At 44.0% G+C, this 27,123-nt stretch overlaps 1 protein-coding gene across 1 annotated transcript; it reads right to left on the bottom strand.

Annotated features, from left to right (window-relative positions):
• Positions 1-410: 410 nt before the first annotated feature.
• Positions 411-22,526, bottom strand: shisa7b (shisa family member 7; the record flags this gene model as incomplete). Its single annotated transcript, XM_080787100.1, has 10 exons — positions 411-743; positions 2,030-2,174; positions 4,541-4,946; positions 10,852-10,969; positions 11,508-11,701; positions 17,349-17,423; positions 19,408-19,574; positions 20,000-20,116; positions 21,147-21,389; positions 22,120-22,526. The coding sequence occupies 10 exons, from the start codon at positions 22,524-22,526 to the stop codon at positions 411-413; spliced, it is 2,205 nt and encodes a 734-aa protein (XP_080643226.1).
• Positions 22,527-27,123: the final 4,597 nt, after the last annotated feature.

Raw genomic sequence — 27,123 nt, forward strand, 5'->3', positions numbered from 1 at the left:
CTTTCTTTGACTTGTTTTGACAACGTCAGTATCGGCAATTACACGGGCAATGTGTCCCGATTTCTTTTAATCACCGTCAACCTTGGCGTCTCTGTTTTGGCATTGTCATTATAGGCGAAAATGTTCAACAATAGCCGGTCCACAAGATCTTGTAGATCTGCTATTTATTTAGAATTTTTCGAAAGATCTTTCTAAATGGATTATAATTCATTTAGCACTTTTTTGGGGGGACAAAATATGGGTCAATCGCTGGTGTAGGACTATTCCAAAATGGGGGTCGGTCGACATTGGTCGGGATCTCCTCCCCCTCTTCCTTCTGTCATTATTTGCGTGTCCACTTAGTCATACTTTCAAAAGCCGCTTCTTTGTCATCTTCTTTTTCTTCTTCTTTCCTTCTTTCTCTCTCTCGCTCACACCGTCACCTCGTTCTTGCTCCCAGTCCGCAGTCCCTGCCCTCCTCCTCCTCCACCTCCTCCTCCCCCGGGGATGTAGTGCAGCTGTTCGATGGTGTTCTGTCGCTTGGTGGCGAAAGCCATCCGCCGGGCGCCTTGATGCGCCCCACCTCCTCCTCCACCTCCACCTCCCCCTCCCATGTGCCCCCTGCCGCTGTGGGGGTCCCAGCCCCTGGCGGGCGGGGTGCTCTGCTCGTGCTCGTGGCCCGATGTGGGGTGAGAGTTCATCTTGATCATGTGGTGGCGGTCCAGCGAGGGAGTGGTGGCACAGATGTTCTGCTGGGACTGGGCCTGGCAGACAGACAGACAGACAGACAGACAGACAGACAGACAGACAGACAGACAGACAGACAGACAGACAGACAGACAGACAGACAGATACAGACAGACAGACAGGCAGACAGACAGACAGACAGACAGACAGACAGACAGACAGACAGACAGACAGACAGACAGACAGACAGACAGACAGACAGACAGACAGACAGACAGACAGACAGACAAGGCATTTAGCAGACGCTTTATCCAGTAAGTAAAGTAAACACATACAACAAATCGTTGCTGTCGGGCAGAAACCTCTTATTTCCATATTTTCCACCAGAAAGACAGACTTCTGTCAGACTTTTGACTAAAAGTCATATTTTAGTCGTCTGAAATGTTTTAGTTTGGTGGGCCTTAATGGTGGGATGTAAAGGCCGATAGCCCATCTACAAGCTCACAACGCATCTCAGTGTGACGCGTTGTGAGCTTGTAGATCTGCTATTTTCAGAGCGCAACACTGGTCCCTCTATCATTTTAGTCTAGCTTTTATTTGTTGACGAAATTGTCAATATATTTAGCCTTAGATTTAGTCATCATAGCTTAGTTTATATTTCGTTTTCGTCAGTGAAAAAAAAAGATAGTCGACAGACATCTTTCGTCAACAAAATCAACACAGCAAAAAGGGTTTCCTGCACAATGTTGTTGGCATGGCGCTGCGCCATGCTTGAAATAAATCGCTTAAAGCTTAAAAAAAAAAGGGGGCTAGTGAATCATGGTGTTTGTGTGAAAATGTCCAGTACCTCCCCTGTGCCTCCCCAAGTGCCACCCCAGTGTCTGCCCATGCAGTGCCCCCCAGTGTCCCCCTGAGTGCCTCCCCAGTGCCTCCCCAGTGTTCCCTCAGTGCCTCCCCAGTGTCTTCCCAGTGCCTCCCCAGTGTCCCCTCAGTGCCTCCCCAGTGCCTCCCCACAGTGTCTCCCTGAGTGCCTCCCCAGTTTGCCCCTGAGTGCCTCCCCAGTGTCTCCCCAGTGCCTCTCCAGTGTCTCCCCAGTGCCTCCCCAGTGTCTCCCCAGTGCCTCCTCAGTGCCTCCCCAGTGTCTTCCCAGTGCCTCCCCAGTGCCTGCCCAGTGTCCCCTAGTGTCCCCCCAGTGTCTCCAATAGCATTACAAGAGCAATAATACAAATGAATCTTACTTTATTAATCTTATTAACTAATGAATCAAATTAATGAATTAATTAATCAAATTTTTCGCAGCGCCAGAAGCCCCCCCCCCCGCGCCCAGCACCATGCCAAAGCTTTTTCACGAACACACACACACCTTATGGTTGTGGCTCAGACGGCCCATGGTGGGAACACCTCCTCCTCCGCTCACTCTCTTGTCCCCTCCTGCTCCCACCAGGAGGCCCATGGCCATCAGCCGCTCCTCCAGCCGGTCAGGGGACACCAGCAGCCTCTCTTGGGACCTGTGAGCATGATGGGACCAATAAGTGGTGGGAGACGTTCTCAAAGCTATACTAGCAACAGACGTGCAGAAAAAAAAAAGAAAAAAGCTTCTTTCCCCGAACAATCTGTCTGATAAGAAGCAGAACGAACCAGGGCAAAGGAAAACGTTGGCAAATGTCAGCGTTAGGAAGGCAGCTGAAGGTAAGTCACTTCAGATGAATAATTGAACGGATGAAAGTGATCCTATGGCTCAGCGCTCCTCTCCTCCCCTCTGCTCTCTTCTCCTGTTCCATTCCTCCTCCCTCGTCTCATTTTGTTATTGTTGGACAGAAACCGTTATCGCCATATTTTAATTCAACGTAACTTTTTAGTTTTTCATAAATTAACAGGATCTTACATACAGCATCACACAAAAGCATAAGTCGTAGCAGATTGACGCTCGTAATGCGACGTGAAGCGACACGTTTTGAGCTTGTAGATCTGCTGCTTTTGCTATTTTTCTTTTAATCATGAAAAGTAACAGTTATTAGTTATTAGCGGACATTATGAGGTTTACACCTGACAGAGATGATTTCCTCTCTCCCGTTTTTCTCTTGTTCCTCCAGTCCCCTATTCTCCGTGCCTCACAGTCACACACTCTATCCTCCCTCTCGCTCCCTAGTCTAATCTTTCCTCTCTCTCTCCCTAGCCTCTGGAGACAGACTGTGTTGGCTCACCCAACTTTCAAATGTGTCTTGCAAAGAATAAGCGCTGAAAATCTGAAGAGACGTACAGCGCAGATGCCCGCCTCCTGTATTCGTACTACAGTGAATCAAATGAGTAGTATTCGAAGATCCTGGAATAGTTATAGGGACTACTCTTTCCCCATTTGATCTCCTCTGCTCTCCCCTCATTTCCTTTCCCCTCTCCTCTCCTTTCACTCTGCACTGCACCCCTGGGATCATATGGGACACACATGCCAAGTTTGAGGCCGTAGAGAGACACAGGTTGTGTGAATTATTAGATAATACTATTGCTGCTACAATGTCTGAGTTACCAGAAGAAAACTATTTGACTTCTCTTATAACCCGTAAACAAGATGCAACAATAACTACAGTAGGTGCAAAACTCTGCTGCCCGCCTGCTCACCAGAACCCGATCCAGAGAACACGCGATCAGCGCGGTCCACCACAACGTTCACACAGTTAAACACAGAATTAAAATACCGATCACCACACATACAGGGCCCTCAACAACCAGGCGCCCCCTTCCCGCTCCCTCAGGTCGGGTGATGCCAACCTCCTGGACATCCCCAAGAAAAAGACAAGGAAATGGACCTGGGGCGACAGGCCTCCCGCAAAACCCACCTTTTCAGACTTAAATTCCCCGCCTAATTCTATTTATTTAACTAGTTATTCTCTCAATAAAGTTGTTTATTTTATTGTCTCCACCAGGCTGAAGGCATGGGGAAAGAGTATGTTTTGCAATCTGTCCGTCCGTCCGTCTGTGTACAGCTCTCCGGCACCGTTAACCCGGCCGATGCCAAATCTTGCACACACACTCCTTGGATGCCAACAATGAAGCTCTGCCCCAACATTTCCAGAACGGACTGTTATAGCGCCACCAGGAGGCAGACTTTTGAAAAACACATTTTTTTATATTACTTCTCCAGATTCTGTCTGCAAATCGTTACACACTCTATAGTCATGTGTTCAAGATGGATCTGTCCAATATTTCATATTCCGTCCTAATTGGATAACATTGGCTTTCAAAGTTTGCAGGATTGGCCCTTTTGAAACAAAAAGCCTCAAATCATGAACGCAGCGTGCAATTTACATGAAATCTTTCACATACTTTTCCACTAGGCTGACGAATATATCCCACCATTTTCGTTATAGCGCCACCAACAGGTGGATTTTTGCAAAACACATTTTTGGCACAAAATGCCTCAAATCATCCAATTAATGGTGTATGAACAAATGGCACCCTTTTCACATTGGCCTATTATAGCGCCACCAAGAGGCCACAACCGGACCTGACCTGGTGAAGACCTGTGCCCCGAGGGGCACTTTTTCTAGTTTGTTCTGTTCTACCAACATTTGAGTAGCAAGAAAAGCAGTATACAAATTGGATGTATTATTATTATTATGAATAAAACTTAAACCTATAGCCATCCAGGATAGCTGTGAATCATGACCATAAAACATTTGATTCTGTGAAAAATTATGAATTAGTATATCATATAATTAAATATTTACATTTTCATCCTGGATGGCTTGATTGTATAATAGGCTTAAAATAATTGATATAAATATCCTTGGAAAGGGAACATTGAATGGGGTCTCGAGGAAGGACGAACCAGGCAGGGTCCCTATATGCCCTGCCTGTACAGAAGCCCCCTCCTCACCTGCGTAGCGTCTGGGCCGTCTTGCTGGTGCTCATGCTGGCCTTGTAGTACTGCTGCTGCTGCTGGCTCTTGGCCAGGCGGGACAGCGCGTTGTTCCCCTCCCCGAACGCCAGCAGCTCGTCCTGCGACCGCACGCGCCGCGGCGGCCTGTCGAAGGCAGAGTACGGCGCCGCCGCCGGCTGCTGCTGGGGGGGCAGAGGGTACGGGTTGGGGGTGGAGGTGAGTTGGAGGCGAGGCCGCGAGCCGTGCAGGGGCAGCGTGCCCCTGGCGCCCAGCGTGTAGTCTCCTCCTCCTCCTCCTCCTCCTCCGTACTGCAGGTGGTGCTGCGAGGAGTGGAAGGACGGCGGGGCGTTGCTCCGCCGCTTGGACGAGGTGTAGTAGCCGGTGTAGTCGTCCAACTCTTTCTCTGGGGGAGAGAGAGAGGGATCAGTTTTATTGTCACATTACAGCTTTACACGTGTAAATAAGTGGGTGAAATGTATTTTTGTGCAAGTTCCTTTTTTTTTTAAATAATATTTGTTTTATTTGGAAAGTGCAATACAATACATATAGCATTTTTACATATGACACAAGAGCAGTTCCCAAGATTTCTTTTTTTTTCTTTTTCCCACCCCTCTTCCCTCCCTCATCCCCCCTCCATGTGGCACCATCTCCAATGTCTCTGTATAGTCCTTTTTCTACATATGACATCAGGTCCACACTCAAACAGGGACAGACAAGGCAGTATCACTTCAGGTTGTACATTTCAGAAGGACAAAAATAAAAGAGTGGGCGGAAAAAGACAGACAGGAAACAAAAAAAGAAAAAAACAACCGAAAAAGAAAAAAAAAACGAAAGTATATACATTTATGCTGAGGGGGACAAAAACAATATACTGTAGCTTTGGTCTTGTGCAAGTTCCATCATTCGTCATAGTTTTCAGAAAAGAAAAAAGGGGGGGCCAGGCAGACGGTGTGTGTGTGTGTGTGTGTGTGTGTGTGTGTGTGTGTGTGTGTGTGTGTGTGTGTGTGTGTGTGTGCGCGTGAGAGAGAGAGAGAGAGAGAGAGAGAGAGAGAGAGAGAGACAGAGAGATGGGGGTAAAGGTCCTTGCAGACTGATGCGTTTTTCAGAAAAACGCATTGGCCTGCAAGAACCATAAGTTAGAGATACGGCCAGAGACAGAGAGAGGGGGTCAGAGTGACAGGGTGCCACACAATGATAAGATAAGACAGGAGGTGAAAAAGAGACAGATAGGGTGACAGAGACAGATGAAGTGATGGAGAGAGAGTGCCAGAGAGAGAGAGAGAGAGAGAGAGAGAGAGAGAGAGAGAGAGAGAGAGAGAGAGAGAGAGAGAGAGAGAGACACACACACACACACACGCACATGTTCACACACACACACACACACACACACACACAGTAAGTAGTGGGATTCATTAACAGTGGAAAAGTGTTCTCCCGCCCTTGGTTCTCTGGACAGTGCACGGTAAAAACCTGAGTGTTTATTTAGCCCAGATAATACTCAAATGGACCTAATTATGCTGGTCCATTTGGGTTCCACTCTCCGAGTTAAATTAACACTCATAATTGTTACTGTGTGGATGCTTCGGGCCTTCAAAGGCATTTCCCCTGAAACCAGCTCCCCGAGAGCCAATTTAACTCTGACCTTTAGCCAGGTCTCTCTCTCTCTCTCTCTCTCTCTCTCTCTCTCTCTCTGCACACTAAAATACACACTGATCATTTAACTCTGACACTGTGAAAATGGACCCGGAAGGTTCGCCTCAGAGTAAAAACCAACACTCTGCATTTGACTTTGTTCTCTCTCTGCCTTCCCCCCTTTCTCTCTGTGCGTGTATGAGTCTGTGTGTGTGTGTCTGTGTGTGCATGGGTGCGTATGTGTGTGCGTGCGTGCGTGTGTACTGCGTATGTATCATAGAGGTATGTATGTATGTGTGAGTGTGTGCGTCCGTGTGTGTGTGTGTGTGTGTGTCTCTCTCTCAGGTTCTCTTTATTTTACTGTGGTATTTTTTTCTCAATTCAGTTATAGCTTTATCGACATGAAAGTTCCAAGAACCATGTTGCCAAACCCATCAAAGCAATGTACAGTATACTGTATATCTGTCCTCCATGCTTCCCTCCTGATGCTGCTGTGTCTCTCTCTCTCTCTCTCTCTCTCTCTCTCTCTCTGTGTTGTGTAATGTATGGTGGGGGAGGATGATGGAGACCTAATGCTCTCGTTCTAAGGACCAGTGCTGTAGGTTGAGCAGTGTTTTCCTTTTCTCTCGATTTCATGTAATATTGGTTTGAAAATCTACTTTGGCTTTATTGTCGGGCACAGTACTCTTTTGTTTTCTGAATTGTGGTATCCTGTAGTAAGTTAATAAAGGCCTCTCCCTGTCTCTTTCTCTCTCTCTCTCTCTCCCCATCTGTTAACCACATTACACTTACAATCTCGATCTCGATCGCCGGTTTAATATTAAAGCCCAAGACATCTCGGTGCAGAAGGAAAACAGGAGGGGACCAAGTATAAACTCATGTGGACCACCGATCGACAAAGTATAATAGTGAAAGAGGAGTGTCTCTCTCTCTCTCCCTTAATTTGCAAGACAATATTAAGCAGAAACAATACTGTCACAGTGATATCCACTCTCCCTTTCTCTGTCTTCCCTCGTCCCCCCCCCCCCCCCCCCCCCCCCTCTCTCTGTAGTGTTTACTCTCACCCTCCCGTGCAGCTTATATTATCTTCAGCACTCTCCCTGGCCAAAGATTGCAGACAAAGAGGCCTTTATCCGTGCCCGGCCGTGGCACTGTGTGCGTGTGCACACTGTGTGCGTGTGCACACTGTGTGGGTGTGCTTGTGTGTTTGTGTGTGTGTGAGAGTGTGAGAGAGAGAGAGAGAGAGAGAGAGAGAGAGAGAGAGAGAGAGAGAGAGAGAGAGAGAGAGAGACCATATAAAAAGAGACAGGTCTCACATGAAGCATTCTGCTCTAAAAAGCATCAGAGGCATATGATATGGTACACAAAGATTAGAACCACAGAATAATGTCTTCCTCTTAAAAAAATAAGTGACTGAAGCATTAAAAAGAGTATGCTAAAAGAACTGCAGGAAATTAACTCTCCGTGACTGGGGTTATTATTCCTTGGGTCTTTGCCAATGGTAATCATTAGAATGTTTTTTCCCCCATAACATTTTGGAAATATCATAGAGAGACAGCCAACAGCCATGTTCCCATGCTGTTATTAAAGCTGAAATTCAGGATTTCCCCGGATCTAACTGATTTGTCTCCCCCCTCTGGTGGCAAAAGGTATTGCAATGCAGTTTCTGATTCTCTCTGACTACAAACATGGTGCTATTAGCAGCCATTGACGATATTCGCACGCGGGTGAAATCACCCCTCAACGTCTTCTGACAGACATACTAGTGGTTGGAACATGCATCCAGCAAGCCCAACCCAGTAGTCACTTTGAATGGCACGACACAAAGCATGTACCGTATGTCAAACATTACTATTACTAACCTTACCCCAAACCCCAAACCTAAACATAACCGCAAGCAAGTCGCAACACATGTCGGACCAAACTTCACTTCTTTATCCGCAAAAAGTTGTTTGCGGTGGACACAAAAATGCGGGGCGAGGCTTCCCTCCCTCCCCCATCCCCTCCCATATGTATGTCAGAAGATGTTGAGGGTTGATTTCACCCAACACCACGATGCACAGACTGCGGCTATCTTGCCAGCAACTAGATGCAACTTCCCATTGACGGGATTCATCCAAACAGAAAAGTCCTATCGTATTAAACAACGTCAAACTCACCAATTATCCTCTTTGACTTTCAATCTGTAAAGTATTTGTTTCATACAAATCCACCGTAGACATGTTATGAGCTGCTTCCTGTCAAGAAATTCTGTGCAGGTTAGTGTCAGAGTTTGGGGGTGCTCGTTGGATATCACTCAACAGCCCTGTGTACCACCTGTTTTGAATTTGCACATAATGCAGGAGGCAGCAGGAGGTTGCTTTACTAAAAAAGAGTGCTTCCAAACTCCAATACTTAAAAAAAAAAAAAAAAGATCACCTGCAAGGAATTTCTTGACAGGAAGTAGCTCATAACAAGTCTACAGTAGATTTTCATGAAACAAACACTTTGCAGATAGAAAGAGGATAATTCAAGCTTTTTGCACAGCTGCAATGTTGGTGAGTTTGACGTTTAATACAATCAGATGAAAGGTCAATGGGCTGTCAATGGGAAGTTGCACCTAGTTAGCACCTTGCTGGCAAGATGGCTGCGGTCTGAATATCGTCAATTCACCCTTTGTCAAGTCCCGCCCGTGGCTGTGCCCCTCTTCGCACCCGTTTCGTGGTTGGACAAAAATGTTCTCTCTCCATCCACTACCATTAAACTTTAAACTAAAAAGGAACATCACAGATGCAGCATGGTGACTGGGCATATCATGTGTGTTTTTAGTTTTTTCCCAAAAAGATGTTTTAGCAAACATAAACGGAGGAAACAGGGCGGAACAAGGCAGAAAGAGCCTTCTGGTCTGTCTGTCCGTCCGTCCTGCGTTAAAAAGGAAATGTTGCATTGCGAGCTTGTAGATCAGCTATTTTCGCCATTTTTGCACAGTATCATTGTACAAGGAAGTATAATACAAAGCTAAGTGATTTAGTCAATTATTTTTAAAAATCGATTTGAATTGTTCCATGTATTCGTTGATAATATATTAAATAAAACTGCTTCTCAATTATTGGCTTAAGCTACGCGAGCGGTTTCAGATTATTAAATGTGGTTTAATTGGCCATCCCGATGTCAGACGGTCTGCACGTCCTCCACACAGGGCCTTGACATCAACGCGTTAAAGTGTTGCTCCTCTTTGATTGAATCGAGATAATAAAATGCCCTCGCATCTCTGGCCCTCACCTCATTACTGCCTCCACTTCCATGTGTATACATCACGCACGCGCACACACACGCGCACATGCACACACGCACACACACACACACACACACACACACACACACACACACACACACACACACACACACACACACACACACACACACACACACACACAGGCTTGCACGTGCATATGATCTCCCACGTAGAGACCATCCATCATCCAGCCCCCTGCATGCTCCATCTGAGCCCACTCCACTCCCCTCCCCCACACGCATGCACACACTGCCTTCAGAGAGAGAGAGAAGGAGAGAGGGAGCGAGAGAGAGAGAGAGAGAGTAGTCTGGCATGGCCATGGCCAGACTAATATCACTGAGGGCTCTTCGCTCTTCTATTTCAATAATTATTTTGTATTTTTTCGCATTGGCAGATTCGTGTGGTTTCCACTAAAACAGACAGAAAGCAGGGAAGGAAGGAAGGAAAGCCCATGCAGCATGAAGTGAGCGGCGCCTTTGATGAGTTGATCTGCTGCACCCACTATCAAGTATTAGATGATGATGTACAGAGTATGCTAACTTTAGCCTCAACTACGACAGTGCAATGCAACACGTTCTGCAGTTATTCTCACTATTATTATGTACGCCACGATTTCACAATGAAGTATATTTGGGTGTGTGTTTTTTTATCGAAAAAAGTAAATAAAAATATGTTTTTCCTCTTTATTCATTTAAATATAATAACAATACCTGCTTCTCGATTATTGGATTAACCTAGATGAGTTTGGATGTTGTCAGTATGCAACAATATGGTGCGTGCCGTACACATGTGCGTGAACGATGAACGTGCATGTATGGGCGTACCGCTCGCATGCGCGAACGTGCACATTCATTTAAGGGTCCTGGTGTGTGTGTCCTGGTCATCGTATTTACAGCATCTTTACCTCTGTCTCTGTCGCCTCCTCTTTTGCCGTCTGTTTGTTTCTCTTTTGTGCACGTCATTATAGGAATAAAATAATAGTTATACAGTATATAAATATATGTAAAGGGCGTCGGGTCGGGGGTCTAACCCGCGGCACACTGCCAGGCTGGATTACCAGCCAAGGTGCCCAGACGGCTATACGCCAGCCGCCCGGGGACAAAATCTCACACACTATTAAGGCAGCTGGCGGTTCCACGTGGCCACAAGGAGCGTCACTTTGTGCCACACTGCTAGTTTGTACGTCTACTATTTTATTTTATTTTTTATTTTACATTTTTGAACACTCTTTGACCCGTTTTGGGCGGGAACCCCTTTTGGTGTTAGCATTACGTTATGCTTTAGCTATTTAAAAATAGCAGATCTACAAGCTCACCGAGTGGCGCGCTACGAGCTTGTAGGTCTGCTATTTTTGAAAAATCAAAGAACCACTGACAGGTCTAATGGGTTGTGTAAAACTCACCCAGTCTCTTCAGGGAGCAGTAGCGGCTGATGTCAGGCTTCACAGCAGACTCGTAGGACGGAGGCAGCTGGGCCAGGTTGTGGAAGGACTGAGAGAAGGGCTGACGCTGCTGCTGCCCCTGGTGGTGGAGCATGTATTACAGTTAACTCAAACTAATCCAAAAAGCAACGCTGTGTCACTTACAACGTAGCCATGTGTCACATGGAGCGACATCATGATGACGCTATATATCCAGTACAATGACGTTATGCCTTTTCATTACAGGGACATTGGAAGCTTGCCGTTAAACTTCGAACACCAAAACTGCCGCCACACGAGATCAGCGCCCGTCACAATTAATACAAAAAATGTCCAATATACTTCCTGCACTATGGCTACAGTATGTGTGTTTACAAGACAAACTATAACGACAAACTAAACTCAGAGAAAATGTCCTTTATTACATTTTTGTCCCTTTTTAGGCCCAATTCTTGTAATTGTTTTTACCTTGTTGCATTTTGCCCAACTAATGCATTTTACAAAAATAAAATAAAACTAATAAAAACTAAAACTAAAACTAAGCCTTAAAAAAAAACGAAAAAAAAACGAAACTAGCTTGAAAAACCATAAAAGGCACAAAACAAAAGAAAAAGAAGCAAAAGCTGCAGTCCACTAACCTGGTGATAGAGGTGGGTGTGGTGGCTGCCGTGCACGGGTCGGGACAGCGAGGAGGAGAAGGAGGTGGAGGTGAAGATGGTGTTGTTGCTGTGTTTGCTGCTGGGCAGGGTCCCGCCCCCTCCTCCTCCCAGAGCCAACGAGCCCGCCGCCACCGGGAGCTGACTGTTGTTCATGATGCGTGTAGGGGGTCGCTCTGCGGGGGGAGGGGGGGGTACATTTATAACATCACAGATATATGCTCATTCACATTGATGCCAAAAGCAGAGCCAGTCCGTGAAGCCATACACATACAGTACATATCATGACTTTTACAACATTTACATACATTATACATACTGTATGCAGTAACAGACATTCTCAAAATAGGGTCATATTTATAATGACCTAACATGTAGTGACATTTGCAAATGTCCAAACATAATATTTGGACATTTGCTATATTATAGGTGCATTTGACAAAAAGGAGAAGCACACGTAACATTCAAAAGAACATACGGTATTATGCCTGATTTACACTTGATTGTGCACCAAAAATGTCGATTTACAGGCTCAAAATGTGTTGTGTGGGGAAAAAAGGGCTGTGCTATGAGCTTGTAAATCGGCTAAATATTTGCACAAGCATAAGCATAAATCACCCCTTAGAATGACACACAAACATGCCCATTGTTTGTTTTTAAGGGTGTCACTTACAAAGAACTGATCTACAAGCTAACATGCAGATCACTTTTCTTTCTTAAATTTATGCAAGCGGCAATAGTATAGTATATTATAGTATTGTGCACGGAAGAAACGCTGAAAAATGAATTCTACAGGGTGTCCTTGCATGGACAATTTGGAAAGCAGCAACACGTTGTGCGAAACGATATTTATGAACTGTAAAATGAATACATACATTTCCGATGACTGACTATATGTCATTTTGGCTAGCGTTTAGATACTGTAGGACGGTTGTCAAAATACACAGTTACAATTGTGAAAAAATATACCAGTGAAAGATTATATCACACGGCATGACTTCAAGGAAAGAGAAGCGAGTTCCCTTCTGATGTCAATAAATCCTTGACAGATACAAATGCAGAAATCATTGAAAAGAATAATTGAGAAGTGTTAATTAGCACCTCCGTTTAAATCCACCATTTGACAAATTAAATACATCGTTTGTTATTCATGCTGTGACAAGAGACTCAATGTCGGTTCTTTTTCCAGTGGAGTAATTATGAGCTGTGATCTGGTTCAGATTATGAATGCACATGTAGCTCATTGACAATAGACAGTAATGGGCAATGAAGGCCCATAATGTCTTCTTTAACAGGAGACCAGGGAGCCACCATGTTACGACCACTGCAGGAACATTAAAGCAGTGCTGTACCTTAAATTGACAATTTGCATGGACAAAGGGGAGGGATGGAGTTGTGCTTTCTTTGAAATGTACCTTTGAAATGCATACCGTTAATAAATACTTCAATCAATCAATGGAGGGAGGGAGGCGGCCGGAGGACGACAGAACTATGAATATATCTAGCTGCAGAGTTCAGACATATCACTGTTAATGTAGGCCTACAACTAATATATCTAACTGCAGAGTTCAGACATATCACTGTTAATGTAGGCCTACAACGAATATATCTAGCTGCAGAGTTCAAACATATCACTGTTAATGTAGGCCTACAACTAATCTCAAGAACAGATTCCGGGCTGCACTTCCGAATCTGTCGGCAGGGACATTCAGAACGTGTTGACATTGGGGATTAGTGGAATGAAAACAGAAGCGCCCCATGCAAGACCGAGGGCGGACCGAACGGGCCACCATCCTGTTATCCACATTCTATTGGGCAGTGCCCCCAGAGGCAAATTCAAGGAAACAAACAGCTTTTCCTCTTTTCTTGCCAATGGGTTCCCAGATTGATGTACAACCAATGAACTAATTTCCCTAAAGGGAATGACAGTAATTGTGGTATGTTTCATGTAGGTGTAATTGTGTAACCAGGACACCGAACACTTGCACTTAAACTCTATATACTTTGCGTCGCAATCTTTCTCTCTTTTTTCTTTTCAGATTTTTTTTACAAAATGTTTTGAAATTCCCACCGATAAAGACATACCCAAACGTCATGCTGGCATATCTCAGCCCCCCCTATGTTAAAAAGAATACCCCTGGTTTCCATTTCTCACCCTTTGGTTTGCATTTGGATATCAATGATTTTAATCGGTCATTTTTGGAGCCAGAGCTCCAAAATCTCTTCCAAACCTCGTCACCACGGTCTGCTGTATGCACTGGAAAAACACGTGCATGACATTACAATTTCAACAAACAAAACACAGTTTAAATGCATTTTCATATTTCATATTTAAGAGGGGGTATCCTGGTTTGACACTTTTGTTCCTTTTTTTCCCCTTCTTTTTTTGTACAGCTAAGATGGCTGCCTGCGTTATTTCCATAACACAGTCAGGGAACAGAGCACAAGCACAGGTGTGGACCAGTGGTGTAAAGTAACTAAGTACATTTAGTAACTAAGTACAATTTTGAGGTATTTGTGTATTTCAAATTTCCAATACTTTACTCCTACTCCACTACATCTCAGATCGAAAGATTGTACTTTTACTCCACTACATTTATTTGAAAACGTTGTATACTCTGTAACAGAGTATTTCTATGTTGCAGTATTGGTACTTTTACTTGAGTAAAACATGTGAGTACTTCTTCCACCACTGGTGTGGACAGTATATATGACTCTCAGGGGAGTTGGAATGCTCAGAACAGCCCTAATAATGGCCTCTGCCATGGCAACTGGTCAGACAGCCACCTCATAGAATATTCTAGGGCTACCATCATGATTTCTATGCTGCTGCCAAATGATCGCATTCTATAGCAGGGGGGGCCCCAAACCGTTCCCTGCCAAATATGCCCAAACAGCACCCTATTGTGACGTCACAAACACCAAAGAAAATAGCGAAAATAGGCGATGTACAAGCTCACAATTCAAGGCACGGTGTAAGCTTGTAGATTTCCCATTTGCGTTATTTTGTTTTGTTTTTTGTGTGAAAATGTTTGACATGGACATCTTTGAACACCTGCGTTCAGTCACAGTTGTTGGAGCTGATATGTGGATTTCACGTCTGCTATACAATTAACAGTGGTTCTCAATCTTTATTTATATTTTATTATTTTAAGGATCACCATAACTCTGAGAGTGTACAAATGGGACCAAAACTGTAAGGGGTCCCTAGACCTCACTTTGAGAACCACTTCAATAATATGTATACAATATTGTAGGCCTATGTAGGATTCAATTTGTGTTGATCAAAACGTATAATAATAAAGGCCAAAAATGATATAGATCTTTTTTCTAAATACAGGAATCGTTAAAGGGAACCGTTAAGGAATTTGATTAGAGTATAACCTTTCTTCTATAATCTATCCACACTTCTGTTTGTGCTCACCACTGTACAGTCGATGCAAGCTGGTCAACTCATGTATTATGTTATAAAACCTTGTCAGTAGCATCCCCCCCCCCCCCCCCTCCCCAACGGAGCAGCAGAATCCAAGCATGCGCGTGCGCGCAGCCTTCAAGCCAAGCCAAGGCCCTGGCAATGTGTAGGCACTAGGCAGCTCCCGTTGTTAAGCGCACATGTTGCGAATCACTGCTACACAGATAAGAAGAGGAAGCACACTTGGATAGTTGTAAAGCAGGCCAGCAGTGGAAAGCAGACGGACAGGCTGTACGGAGGAGCGGTGATTGGGACACAGGCCACAGACTGCAGGAGACTTGTACTTATCCAGCTGCACTACAGTATGTCACTTTACTCCTCTGCCCGGATTTGAACCCGTTTTCCTGCGCATTAATTGAATCTTTGACCATCAGGTCAAAATTCGTGTCAGATCCGGTGTCTAGGTGAGACATATGACCTTTGAACTGAGTGTTAAATGAGATTATAGAGAACTTTGAATTATAACAATCGCTATAGAGAATATTGGCCAAGTATGGCTTAGTTAAACTTCCGGTGACCTACAACTAAATATAAATTTTTGCACTTAAGACATGGTCCTGACCGCTACAGTATATGTGGTGTGTCTTGTTAAGTCAAGGGGCAAAATAGCAGATCATACCGCATAGCACCCTTATTTAAAATATAAACACTACCCCAGGAGTTAAATAGTTAAGTGTTTACACTCAGAGAGACTTGTAAAAAATTGTTCTGCGTAACATGGTGGCGTCATTACTTTATTACTGCCTGGAAATGAGACGTGCAAAATAGGTATATATACAAATGGAGCCAAATGTGTACACTGCATGTCAGACCCGTAAGGGTCCATTTGGCCCCATACTGAGAATCAGCGTGTTAAAGTTCTTCCTCAGCATCTGTCTGTTTAATATTACCCATAATGAATGACTTTGCAGCTCAGCCCACATCAATATCTCACATTCCTCTCATTCAGAGTGTTGCTGACTACTACCAACACATGTTGTTTTGGAAAGCAACATGAAAACCAAAGCACAAGCAAACCCACAGACACGGAACGTGTTGCAAATGACACACTAGTGATTACAACAGGAGTGCAGGACTGGAACTGGTTCATATACAGCAGACACCACCAATAAGACAGACAGACACACACTGTGTTCAGGAGCGAGTCAGCCAGCCAGCCAGCTAGCTAGCTAGCCAGTTGGCAGTGGTGTAAAAACAAAGTACTCATGTTTTTGGACTTAAGTAAAAGTAGCAATACCACACGCCTCTTATGCTGCGTACAGACGGGCAGATACAAAGATACAGTCTACCATTAATTTTCAATGGAAGCCAGCGACGTGAAGTTACAAAGCAAATCTGACGTTTGTAGCTGCCACATAAGATTCAAAGATACACATAAGTTGAACTGGCTTCAACTTCAGATACAAAGCGACAAATATGCTGAATCTTTGTATCTTTGCATCTCCCCGTGTGAACACAGTATTAGATGTACGTATAGGAGCGGAAGCATAAAGTACCAACGAACTTGAAATACCCAAGTAAAGTAAAAAGTATCTTAAAAACAAAAGTGGGCTACGTATAAGTAGCCCAAAGTACTTGAGTAAATTGTCTATCGGGTGGAAACCAGTCATGTCCAAAATTGTTACTATTCAGGATTCAAATTCAAATCTAAAATCAGCTAAAGTAGCAGATCCACAAGCTCAAAAGGTGTCGCTTCGGGCCATGTTTCGAGCTTGTGGATCTGCTACTATTGAAGCTTTTGTGTGATGATGTGATCAAGTAGGGCGTAAATTTATATTTAGCTGTCATCAACCCCATCTGGTGGCTGACCGCATCAGGACCGCCACTAGTTCATTCTCTATTGGGACCCTATTACTTTGAAAGCCGTTTCACTCGGAAACCGAGAATCAGGAAGTGAATAATCGCTATGTAACAGGTTCCGCGAATGTTACGTACTCAAAACATGCATTTTGTAACCGGCGATCATATCGTTTAGACAAATGAGGCCAAAAAGAAGAATCTGAGATATTACGATACTAAAAACTGCGTTCCCATAGACAGCATAAGCCAGTGGAATTGTCACGTTTTTGATTCGCACCCTGCGCATAGAGATACTAGAGAACACAGTTGTCAAAAGGCGATTTTGGCTGTAAAAGAGTAAAAAAAATAAACACAAAAAGTTTGCATATGAAGATAAGAGGTTTCTGCCCGATAGCGACAAAATGTACTCAGTTTACTTTCCACCACTGCCAGCTGGCCAATCAGCCGCTTAGTGAGACTGCATCATCAGCATGGCGTGCCGCTGCCCGGTGGCGTGCCGCTGCCCGCTGGCGTGCTGCTGTGAGACTCTGGAGCTTTTCTTTGGTTCTTACCGATGGTGGCAGAATGTTTGGGGCTGGACCCAGCACCCTGCTGCTTAAAAGGGTGTTGCAAGTTCCCAATCCCAGCTGCAAGAGATCAGAGCCAACACATACACACTGATGCTTCTCACAGTGGAGACACTCTGGAGTTATTCTGTCTGCATGTGGCGCGGTGTGTAGAGTAGTGGTTCTCAGACATTTGATTAATTTCAAGGATCCCCATAACTCTGACAGTAATCAAATGGAACCAAACGGACCCTGCAACTAGGGTACATTTGGCTCCATTTGTATACTCTCTAAAGGCTCATAAGAGTCAATCTCCACCCCCCTCAAGGAATCCTGAGGCTACAGTAATGGCTCGCCAAATTAATATATGCTCCACAGCACTTTGATTACATATTTATGCCGGGACCCCCTGGAAGGAACCCCCTCCCCCTTTGAGAACCACTGCTCGCTCTAGTGTAGAGATTAAGACAGGAAGAGACGAGTAGAGACAGAAAGGGACAGAGTGACAGAGAGAGAGAGACAGAGAGAGAGAGAGAGAGAGAGAGAGAGAGAGGCAGAAGGGGACAGAGAGAGAGAGAGAGAGAGAGAGAGAGAGAGAGAGAGAGAGAGAGAGAGAGAGAGAGAGAGAGAGAGAGGACAGAAAGGTGTGAGTATAGAGACAGAGAGATAGAATGCGAAACAGAGAGAAATACCCAGTCTAACAGTGCCCAACCTTTTCTAGATCACGGCCCACTTGAAAATCTGACCATTTAACAGTGTGTGTGGCCCACCCATCTGACCATTTAACAGTGTGTGTGTGTGGCCCACCCATCTGACCATTTAACAGTGTGTGGCCCACCCATCTGACCATTTAACTGCCATTCCGCTGCTGTGTTAAGTGGTTTATTGATCAATCGATCGATTGTGTTCCTGCTTTGATCAATGGATACCTATTACCAATGTATCCGTATCATAATTACAACAATATAATTTTTCATTTTTGTCATTATATTATAATTCTTAGTTTTTTGCCAATTATTCGGGGGGCCAGTTGCAATATCTGCCCACAGGTTGGGAATCGCTGACATAGGGAGAGAGAGCGAGAGAGAGAGAGAGAGAGAGAGAGAGAGAGAGAGAAGCAGCAGAGAGACACCACACACAATACAACCAGCAGAAGATATTTCTGGAAGAAATAAAATAAATTATTTCTCAAGTGACAAATGGAACACAAAGGAAACAAGCCCCCTGGTGATTTTTGTGTTATCCTTATAGCATAACATTTGACTGTACTACCTATAACTTGTATTAAATCAATACACACAAAACACAGTAATTCACAAATTATTCACATCATTATTGGTTCCTACCTCAACTGTTGTTGAGGTAGGAAGTTACTACAGAGCAGCTGGTTGGGACAGGAGCTGGGTTATAGAACAGTATAAAATTACATTTTTCAACTATGAACTACTAACTTTCTAGGTAACCCAGAAACCTCCATAATAACCTGAAACTAGTTGTTTTGTTTGTTCTTTTGTGTGCCAGAAGCACCCTGAAGGTAGGAGAAAAAAAGAAAGTGAATATAGCTGATCTACCAGTAGACGCCCTGAGGGCGAGCACGCATCGGCCTGGGTGACAGCAGACTGCTCCATATTCCATATTCAACATATGGAATGAGTTCTGTACTGGCCATATATGTCTTCAGTGTACAGGGTTTGATGAGGCCAGATCAACATATGTCAGAACAGGTCAGCTCCATATATGGAGATCTAAGGGTGGCAGCGGGGCCAGTGTCTTGAGTGTACAGGGTTTGCTGATGGCCCAGGTAGGGCCGGGCCTTCATTTTATGGCTATAGCGTCATGTACTGTGTAGTGTACGTTTTCAACCAAATTTGACCAAATATTTAGGACAAATATCGAACTTGAATCAAAGTGTTGAGTTGAATATAAGACTCACGTATAGCCTATAACAGCTGGTATATCTGCTATTTGACCTATAGCAGATATAGTTGTGTGTGAAATTCATATTAAAACTTCAGCTTAGTCGAACAAGTGTGAACCGTTGTGAACGCAAGCGGGGGGGACTCACTGCTGCGGTTGTCTTTGCTCTGCATGGCGGGGGCGTAGAGGTTCTTGGAGCCGGTGCGTCCGTCCGGCGCCGTGGTGCTGCTGCTGGTGGTGAGGAGGGTGGAGTTGTTCCTCACGCCGCCCGGCTGCACCGGACTGGACTGGTGGCGCAGGATGTCCACCAATGCCCTGCATGCCAAGAGAGGATCACCACTGAACACTTTAGCAACTGTTTGCAAAAGGTAGAGGTGTACGCAAAAAGCCCCCAAGGGCTTGTTTCCATTGTGGTCCTATGTATTCAATTCATAAAGACGTATATTTAAGACATACAATACTACACAATGAATCGGCAATCCTAGTAAATCTATATTTACAGTGGGGGGAGGAGAGGAGAGGAAGGGGATGAGAGGAGAGCAGAGAAGAACAAGGGCAAAACATGTTGGCAGTTAATTGGCTTGTATTAATAAAAGCAACCTCGATCAATAGTTTTGTCTCATGTCTGATCCCATTTGATCCTGTGAGCACTATTGACTACTTTTAACCATCTTTATATGTGCTGTGAGGACCTGTTTCCTCTATAAATAATAATTAATGAAACATTGAGTTAAACTGACCTGGGCATGTTGATGTCCCTGTTCCTGGGTCGTCGGGAGACCTTGCTGAAGGCGATCCTGACGCCCACAGCCAGCACCAGCGTGAAGGAAATCACCCCTCCGATCACATAGGTCGTGCTGCGCATTAACAGCAAGGCAAGTTTATTTCAAGGCAATTCAATGTGCTCCACACAAAACAGTACGCTAAAATAATCCCCTTAATAAGAAACGCCTATACAGGGGAATCAGGACACCGAGCAAAAACACATTATAAAAGATATTAAAATACAGTAGAAGAAGGAACAATAAAACAGAAAAATAATCAACTAAATTAATTATATTGTCTAATTAAGAACTTGGTGGCGTACAAAGAAAGCTGAAAAAAGAAGAAACAAAAAAACAAACACAGTTAAAATGCGGAGATAAGGTTTATGCATTATGGCCCTCTGGAGTGAGTTTGAAAATATAGTGGCCCTCTCGCTTTGGAGAAGTTGTCTTTTTCATGAATAATCAGTTAGATAAATATGATTTGAAGTGGAACGTGTTCCTCAGTCATGTTGCAGGCCCTTGTTGTGATCCATGGTCAGACAACGTGTTCCTCAGTCATGTTGCAGGCCCTTGTTGTGATCCATGGTCAGACAACGTGTTCCTCAGTCATGTTGCAGGCCCTTGATGTGATCCATGGTCAGACAACGTGTTCCTCAGTCATGTTGCAGGCCCTTGTTGTGATCCATGGTCAGACAACGTGTTCCTCAGTCATGTTGCAGGCCCTTGATGTGATCCATGGTCAGACAACGTGTTCCTCAGTCATGTTGCAGGCCCTTGATGTGATCCATGGTCAGACAACGTGTTCCTCAGTCATGTTGCAGGCCCTTGATGTGATCCATGGTCAGACAATTCCCTTTTCATTGTTCACTGCCGTATACGATACGGTTGATGATGCTGCGTGTTTGGTCGTGTAAACAAATTTGACATTTTTAATGTTTTATTTCGATTTTCTTTGTTTATCTTGTCCTTGTTTTATATTGTGTTTTTGTGCTCATACATAATGTCCATGCATACTATGTATTGGTTAAAAACACATTGTCCCAGGTCCCAGACAGTAGCTGCTGCTCTGCTGCAGGAGTACGGATAAAACCACATTGACCCAGACAGCACAGCACTATACCTGCTGCTCTGCTGCAGGAGCGTCTCAAAGTCGGGGTCGGGCCGGTTGCCCGTGCCCGCGGTGGCGGTCATCTGGGTGTTGGCCCACACGGGGCTGATGTAGTTGTTGCAGGAGGCCTGGTCCAGGCGGCTCCTCTGGTGCTCGCAGCAGAAGCGGTAGTGGCAGGTCCCGCAGCAGTAGATGTAGGTGTCTTTGGAACAGTTAAAGGGGCTGTCGAACTGCCCCATTACGTCAAAGTAACCCCTGGTGGGACCAGAGCATATTTAGAGATCATGAAACATTCTATAGAGGGCATAGCGGTGGCGACCATTTGGTGGTACCACTCAAATTCAATCTGTTCAGTTTTCCCCATGATTTCAGAAAAAAAATATATATTGATTATTTTAAGCCTAGAATCAAGCCATCCAGGTTCCTGCATGGTGAATCATGACCATAAGACATTGTGGAGAAAAAAAGTTAAAACAAACAGCAAACAGCAAAACAAAGGGTATTTATTCAATAAAGCAGGGCCTATATCATAGAATTAAATATTGTTATATTCACAGAATTTGAATCGTTATTGTGGGGAATGTTTTCCCCACAATAACAAAAAACTGAAAAGTAGAGCACTGAGGGACTCCTGTCAACCATATAGGGTTTAAGTGGTTAACCCATTTAGACCTGAGGACGCATCTGTGTCGCGTTATAGGTTTTAACCACTTTAACCATTATTTTAGCTGTTGAAAAATGCGGAAAACGTGTGCAAATCTTTATATATTCTTTCACAACAAACGTTTTTAACTCAAAATCTTTGCTTCTGGGGGTCCCTGGAACAAAATGTTTTAAGATGTGGGTCGGCAGCTAAATTAATTTAATTTTGGGGGTCCTTGACATGAAAAGTTTCGAGAACCATAGGTTTTTCAGAAAACTGTTATAGGATTTAGAAGACATTTGTAAAACGTTAAGACATTCAGTAAAATGTATACAGTCCTACCTGCACGAGTCCGTGTCCACCAGTTGGCGCGGTGCCGGCGCCACCTTGGCGGCCCCCAGCGGAGGCTTCAGGGCGTCGGCCGCCGACACGTTGCTCCCCCTCTGGGGGAGGGGCTTCGGGGGCATCTCGGCGGCAACGGCGGCACCACCGCCGTTGGGCGCCACCAGACCGTCGTCTCCGTTCTCCTCACCGTGCACCTCGGCTTCTTTGGCCGGCCCCCTGGGCCGCACGGGGGGCCGGGGGAGAGAGGGACCCAACGCCGGCGGCTTGTAGCCCGTGAGGAGGAACAAAGAGGTGCTTCCTCCGGGTGTGCCGTCATCGTCGGCAGCAGCGGTGAGGCCGGAGAGGAGGAGCAGGAGGAGGAAGGATGGGAGGAAAGAGATGGGAGACATGTCCCGCCTCGCCATGGCAGCTCTCTCTTTTTTCTTATCTCAAAGTTCTCAAGCTGGTCTTACAAAAAACAAAACAAGAGGATAAAGTGGCTGGTAGTTGAGGTGAGATTAGATATCCACGGGCTCTTCACAGATGCCCTGCAGGGCTTATATCTCTCACAGTTTTGGAGTTAAACTCAGCCTATGCAGGTGTGAAGGTTGAAGACATTATAAAAAAGAAGAAAAGGAAAACTTCTTCTCTTCCAAAAGTTCTTTCTTAATGGAAAACGGATCCTGCGTCAGTACGCAATACGCACCGCCGTGGGATGAAGATTTTCACTTTGAGTCAAGTTGATTTGAGTTTTTGTTCAAGCAACGTTATGCGTGTTTGGCATTTCACTCTCTATCCTAATGTAAACATATAGCTTACAGTGAATATATAAGTATATACCTACAGTATCTCTACATTATATCTACACCTCTAAGCAGCTTTTGTAAACATTGAGATTTATATATTTCAAAGTTTTTAGGCCTTAAAGTTCACTGCCTGTATAGTGGCTACGTTTCTCCAGACCAGCAAAAACTTGAACTTAATTAACTATGGAATGATATGGGTTTGCTTTATAGCAGCAAGCATCAGCTATTCAGTACTTCCAATTTCAAAAAATGTACCAACAAAAGTATTCTATTAACTGATAAACTGGATAATAATCATAAACTATTCTTGGGATATTTTCACGATAGGCAGTAATTTTCTGTAAACAAAATTAAAGTGTGAAAAGTGTAAACTCTTAAGTCAGCAAAGTGAAAATCTCTGGGAGATTTTTAAACTCGTATCCACTTCATGGCACAGTTACGATTCATGTAGGAAATCTCATTGAAAAATGTAGTGCAGTGTAAACATTTAGCGCTGTACATACAGTATGTAAACTTTCTTTTTTTTTGTACGTTTCAGTCGTTTTTAGTTCTATGCTGGATGGATTTTTTTAGGCTGGCACTTCTGTTGTCCTGCGTAAAAAAAAATATGAAAAAAAAATTGATAATGGAATTCCTTTTTCTTTTTAAATCAAATTAAATCTTTAGCTCTTTGCGTGGCATGTAAACAGTGTTGTCAGCCTCAGAGAGATTTGGATCCCTACTTGGATCTAATTTTGGCACAGACTACAATCGGCTAAAATCTGTGATCCTGCAGCATCACAATCTCCATTTTCCTCGCACACAAATGACAGTGGAACAACAAACTAATTTGGACTGAGCTCAGTCAACTAGGTCCTGGGTAGCAGGGTACTACTAATAGAGCGGTACCAATAAGCAGCAATAAATGTTTGACACAGATTTAACAGAACCAGCAACTAAAAACTGAGAAACACATAGGGGGGAGGGTTAATGGGTGAAGGATGTCGCTGTGATGGAGAGAGGACGTTAAAGAAATAAAGAGAGAAGAAAAAGGCGAGAAGGGACAGAAAAAACTGCAATCTAAAGAAAAGAAGGAGGATCTATGTGCGCTCGAACCCTTTGCGAGTGTGTCTTTGCTCTGAGTTTAGCTTGGCCCAACAGAACAGAACGAAGGACGGTTTGGGCCCGGCTCTAGCAGGGCAGCGAGGCTCTGCCCAAAGAACAGACATGAAAATGTCCGGATTCATCCGTCAATAACGTCGAAATCGGGAGGAAAAAACGACTCAGGGTGGGTGGTAGTGGGAGGACGGGGGAACTCAGGGTGACCGTTTTGCTAACCCAGCTGAACGTTAAAGAGCAGCCTAACGTGATCTAGAGAGTAAAAAAACCACAAGTAGAAAAAATTTGATCTAAAAAAAGAAAAGCTGTTCTCTTGTATGAAACAATGCATGTGGTACGTCGTTGTTGTTGTTGCCGTGAGCAGTTTCCTCAGTCCCTGAAAGTCCGCTGTTGTGTGTCCGTTGCCGTTTTTCAAAATGTGTTAACGCTAATACTCATATGGCTGGTGTCTGATATGGCTTTAGGTAATGAACTTATTTTTTCTTCCCAAAACCTTTATCTCGTTCCCAAAAACAAACAAGGGTTAACCTCCCTCAAAATAGGGTTGCAGTCGTATGGGCTTTAGGGAAAAGATTGGAATGACAAAAAGAAAGGAAGGAGGAGGGTTTGAAGTTGTTTCCAGAGATAGCTCAGTCGCACACTATATGAATGGAAGATCAGACAGGGACAGCAGCAACAACAACAACAACAACAACAGAACAGAAGAACAGGAACTGATGGCAACTGGAAGAAATAAGATAACGTAGATAAAGTAGATAAAGTGTCAAAAGTGTTTCAGACGTGGGTATACATGTATATCACTAATGTTTAGAGATAGCAGCAGCAGTAATAGCTGAGGTGAGTGAATGTTCGTCCGTTTAGACGTGCCTCCTGATGGTTTAAATGCTCAGACAGACAGACAGACAGACAGACAGACAGACAGACAGACAGGATGCTGAGACTCAACAGGTGCCGTCGACCGACGTTCCGTTAACAGGAGGTTTGTCAATAAAGCACTTCTGAACCGATAATGCACTGGTCATCATCCAAGTCTTTTCTATAGCGATGGCAGCAGCTAACTGTGAGCACTTTCAAAACAAAGAAAACTTGGCGTTTTTTTGTGGGTGGGGAGAGGGGAAAGGTTACTGTTAAAGGCTGTCTCGTTTCTGGCCTGATATGTGCTGGTGTGATATGTTTCAACACTGTTCACTAAGGTGGAAATTTGTGGAATTATTAAAGAGGGGAGGAAAAAAAGTTGACAGATACAGTATCAAATATATATATATGATGTAGTGTGGGGGTAAGTTCTATTTGCAAAGGTTTGATGTTTTAACTTTTATGTCCTTTTTCTCGTTTTGTTTAGCTTTTTTGCTTTTCTTCACGACAACACAGTCCGTTTTGTCACTGGGTTTTGGTTTAGCTCAAAACAATAGAAAAAGAAACTCTCGCCTGGAAGCAAACGGTGGGAAACCCAAAACGAAATGAGAGGAAGATAATTAGCAGAGAGCCCTCTGGTCATGGAGGAGAGCTGGTACGATACGATGTCTCTGGTCATGGAGGAGAGCTGGTACGACAAGATGTCTGTTTGCTTGCACTCTTTTGAATTCTCTCTTAAATTCCTGTTTCAGTCTTCTTTTTCATCTATATGTTGTTTTGTTTCTTCCTTCCTTTTTAAGTACTCCTTCCACTCAGGAGCCGATTCTTAAATACACACTGTAAATAGAGAGCACAACACACACACACACACACACACACACACACACACACACACACACACACACACACACACACACACACACACACACACACACACACACACACACAGTTAGTTGACAGGTGGTTCCTTGTATAGTGTCTGTGTCAAAACAATAAACATAATTTTTCTCTTTAGTGAGGCACACAGAAAGAAAGTTAACCAACGTTCCGTTATAGTAACTAAACTACGAACATCTTGGATAGGGTTCAAAGTTTGAAACATTTGAGTACTTTTACTTTGGGTATACTGTAAGCATATTTTGCCGACAATACACGTAAACATAACTAAATACCTTTCTGTTTGCTGCTCATTTATTTTTTCTTTCTCTCATGCACTGTAATTGTATTTGCTATTTCGACTTTATGCATCCAACTCTCATTGTGTAATTGTTTCCTTTGCTTAATGTGCTATAGCCTACAAATACAATTGCCTTGCCTTGACTTTACTCAAGTAAAAATGTGCAATGCAGAAATTTTCATATTGTTGTATTTCTACTTTTTCTTTTTAAAACTAAAGAAAAACAACGGAAAAAGACAGAAGCACACATACTGTGTGACCCAGGATCAGTTAGCTTCTCTCTCTTTATCCAAACCATCCATGACAATGTCAAGTCAAGTAAGTCAAGTCAAATGTATGCATAAAGCATATTTAAAAAAATCTAGGGTTGGCCAAAGTGCTGTACAACATCGTAATAAAATTGTGATCGAAAGTAAACAACAATTAACACAGAAAATTAAAGCAACATGAGGAAAACACCAATTAACAAAGACAGTATCTAGGTTTAAGAACGTGGGCCTGCGTGGGCACGATGAAAAGCAGCCGAAATTCATTCATAGGCTAGAGAAGAGGTGTGATTTAAAAGTGTCAGGGGAGTGACTCCCTCAATGTCATGTGATGATTGCATGTTCAAATCTCAGTATGGCTGGCTGCTTGTGTCAGATTAACTTCATAGAGCTAGTACACAGAAACATACAGTCCTTTTGATACTCCACCAATCAACACGCAAGCACACACAAACGCAAACGCATACAAACGCACGCACGCACACCCTGTCTGTCTGTCTGTCTGTCTGTCAGTCTGTCAGATGTGTCCATATGGTGTCCCTGATATCCTCTCGCATGTGTCGCTATATCAAAGTCAAAACACGGCTGCTCCCTTCTCCATTGCCAGCTGATGTTCTGTGTGTGTTTGTGTGTGTGCGCGTGCATGTGTGTGTGCCTGCGTGTGTGTCTGTGTGTACTTGTAGGCCTATTACTATACTTGTGAGTGCCAAATATCCCCCACAAGTATGTCGTTGCTGTCGGGCGGAAACATTTTTTGTGTTTTTTCGTAAATTAACGTCCTACTTGATCATACTAGCGCATCACACAAAAACATCAAAAG

Source organism: Protomyctophum bolini, assembly GCF_963924005.1.
Source record: "Protomyctophum bolini genome assembly, chromosome: 17".
Classification (NCBI taxonomy): Eukaryota; Metazoa; Chordata; class Actinopteri; order Myctophiformes; family Myctophidae; genus Protomyctophum; species Protomyctophum bolini.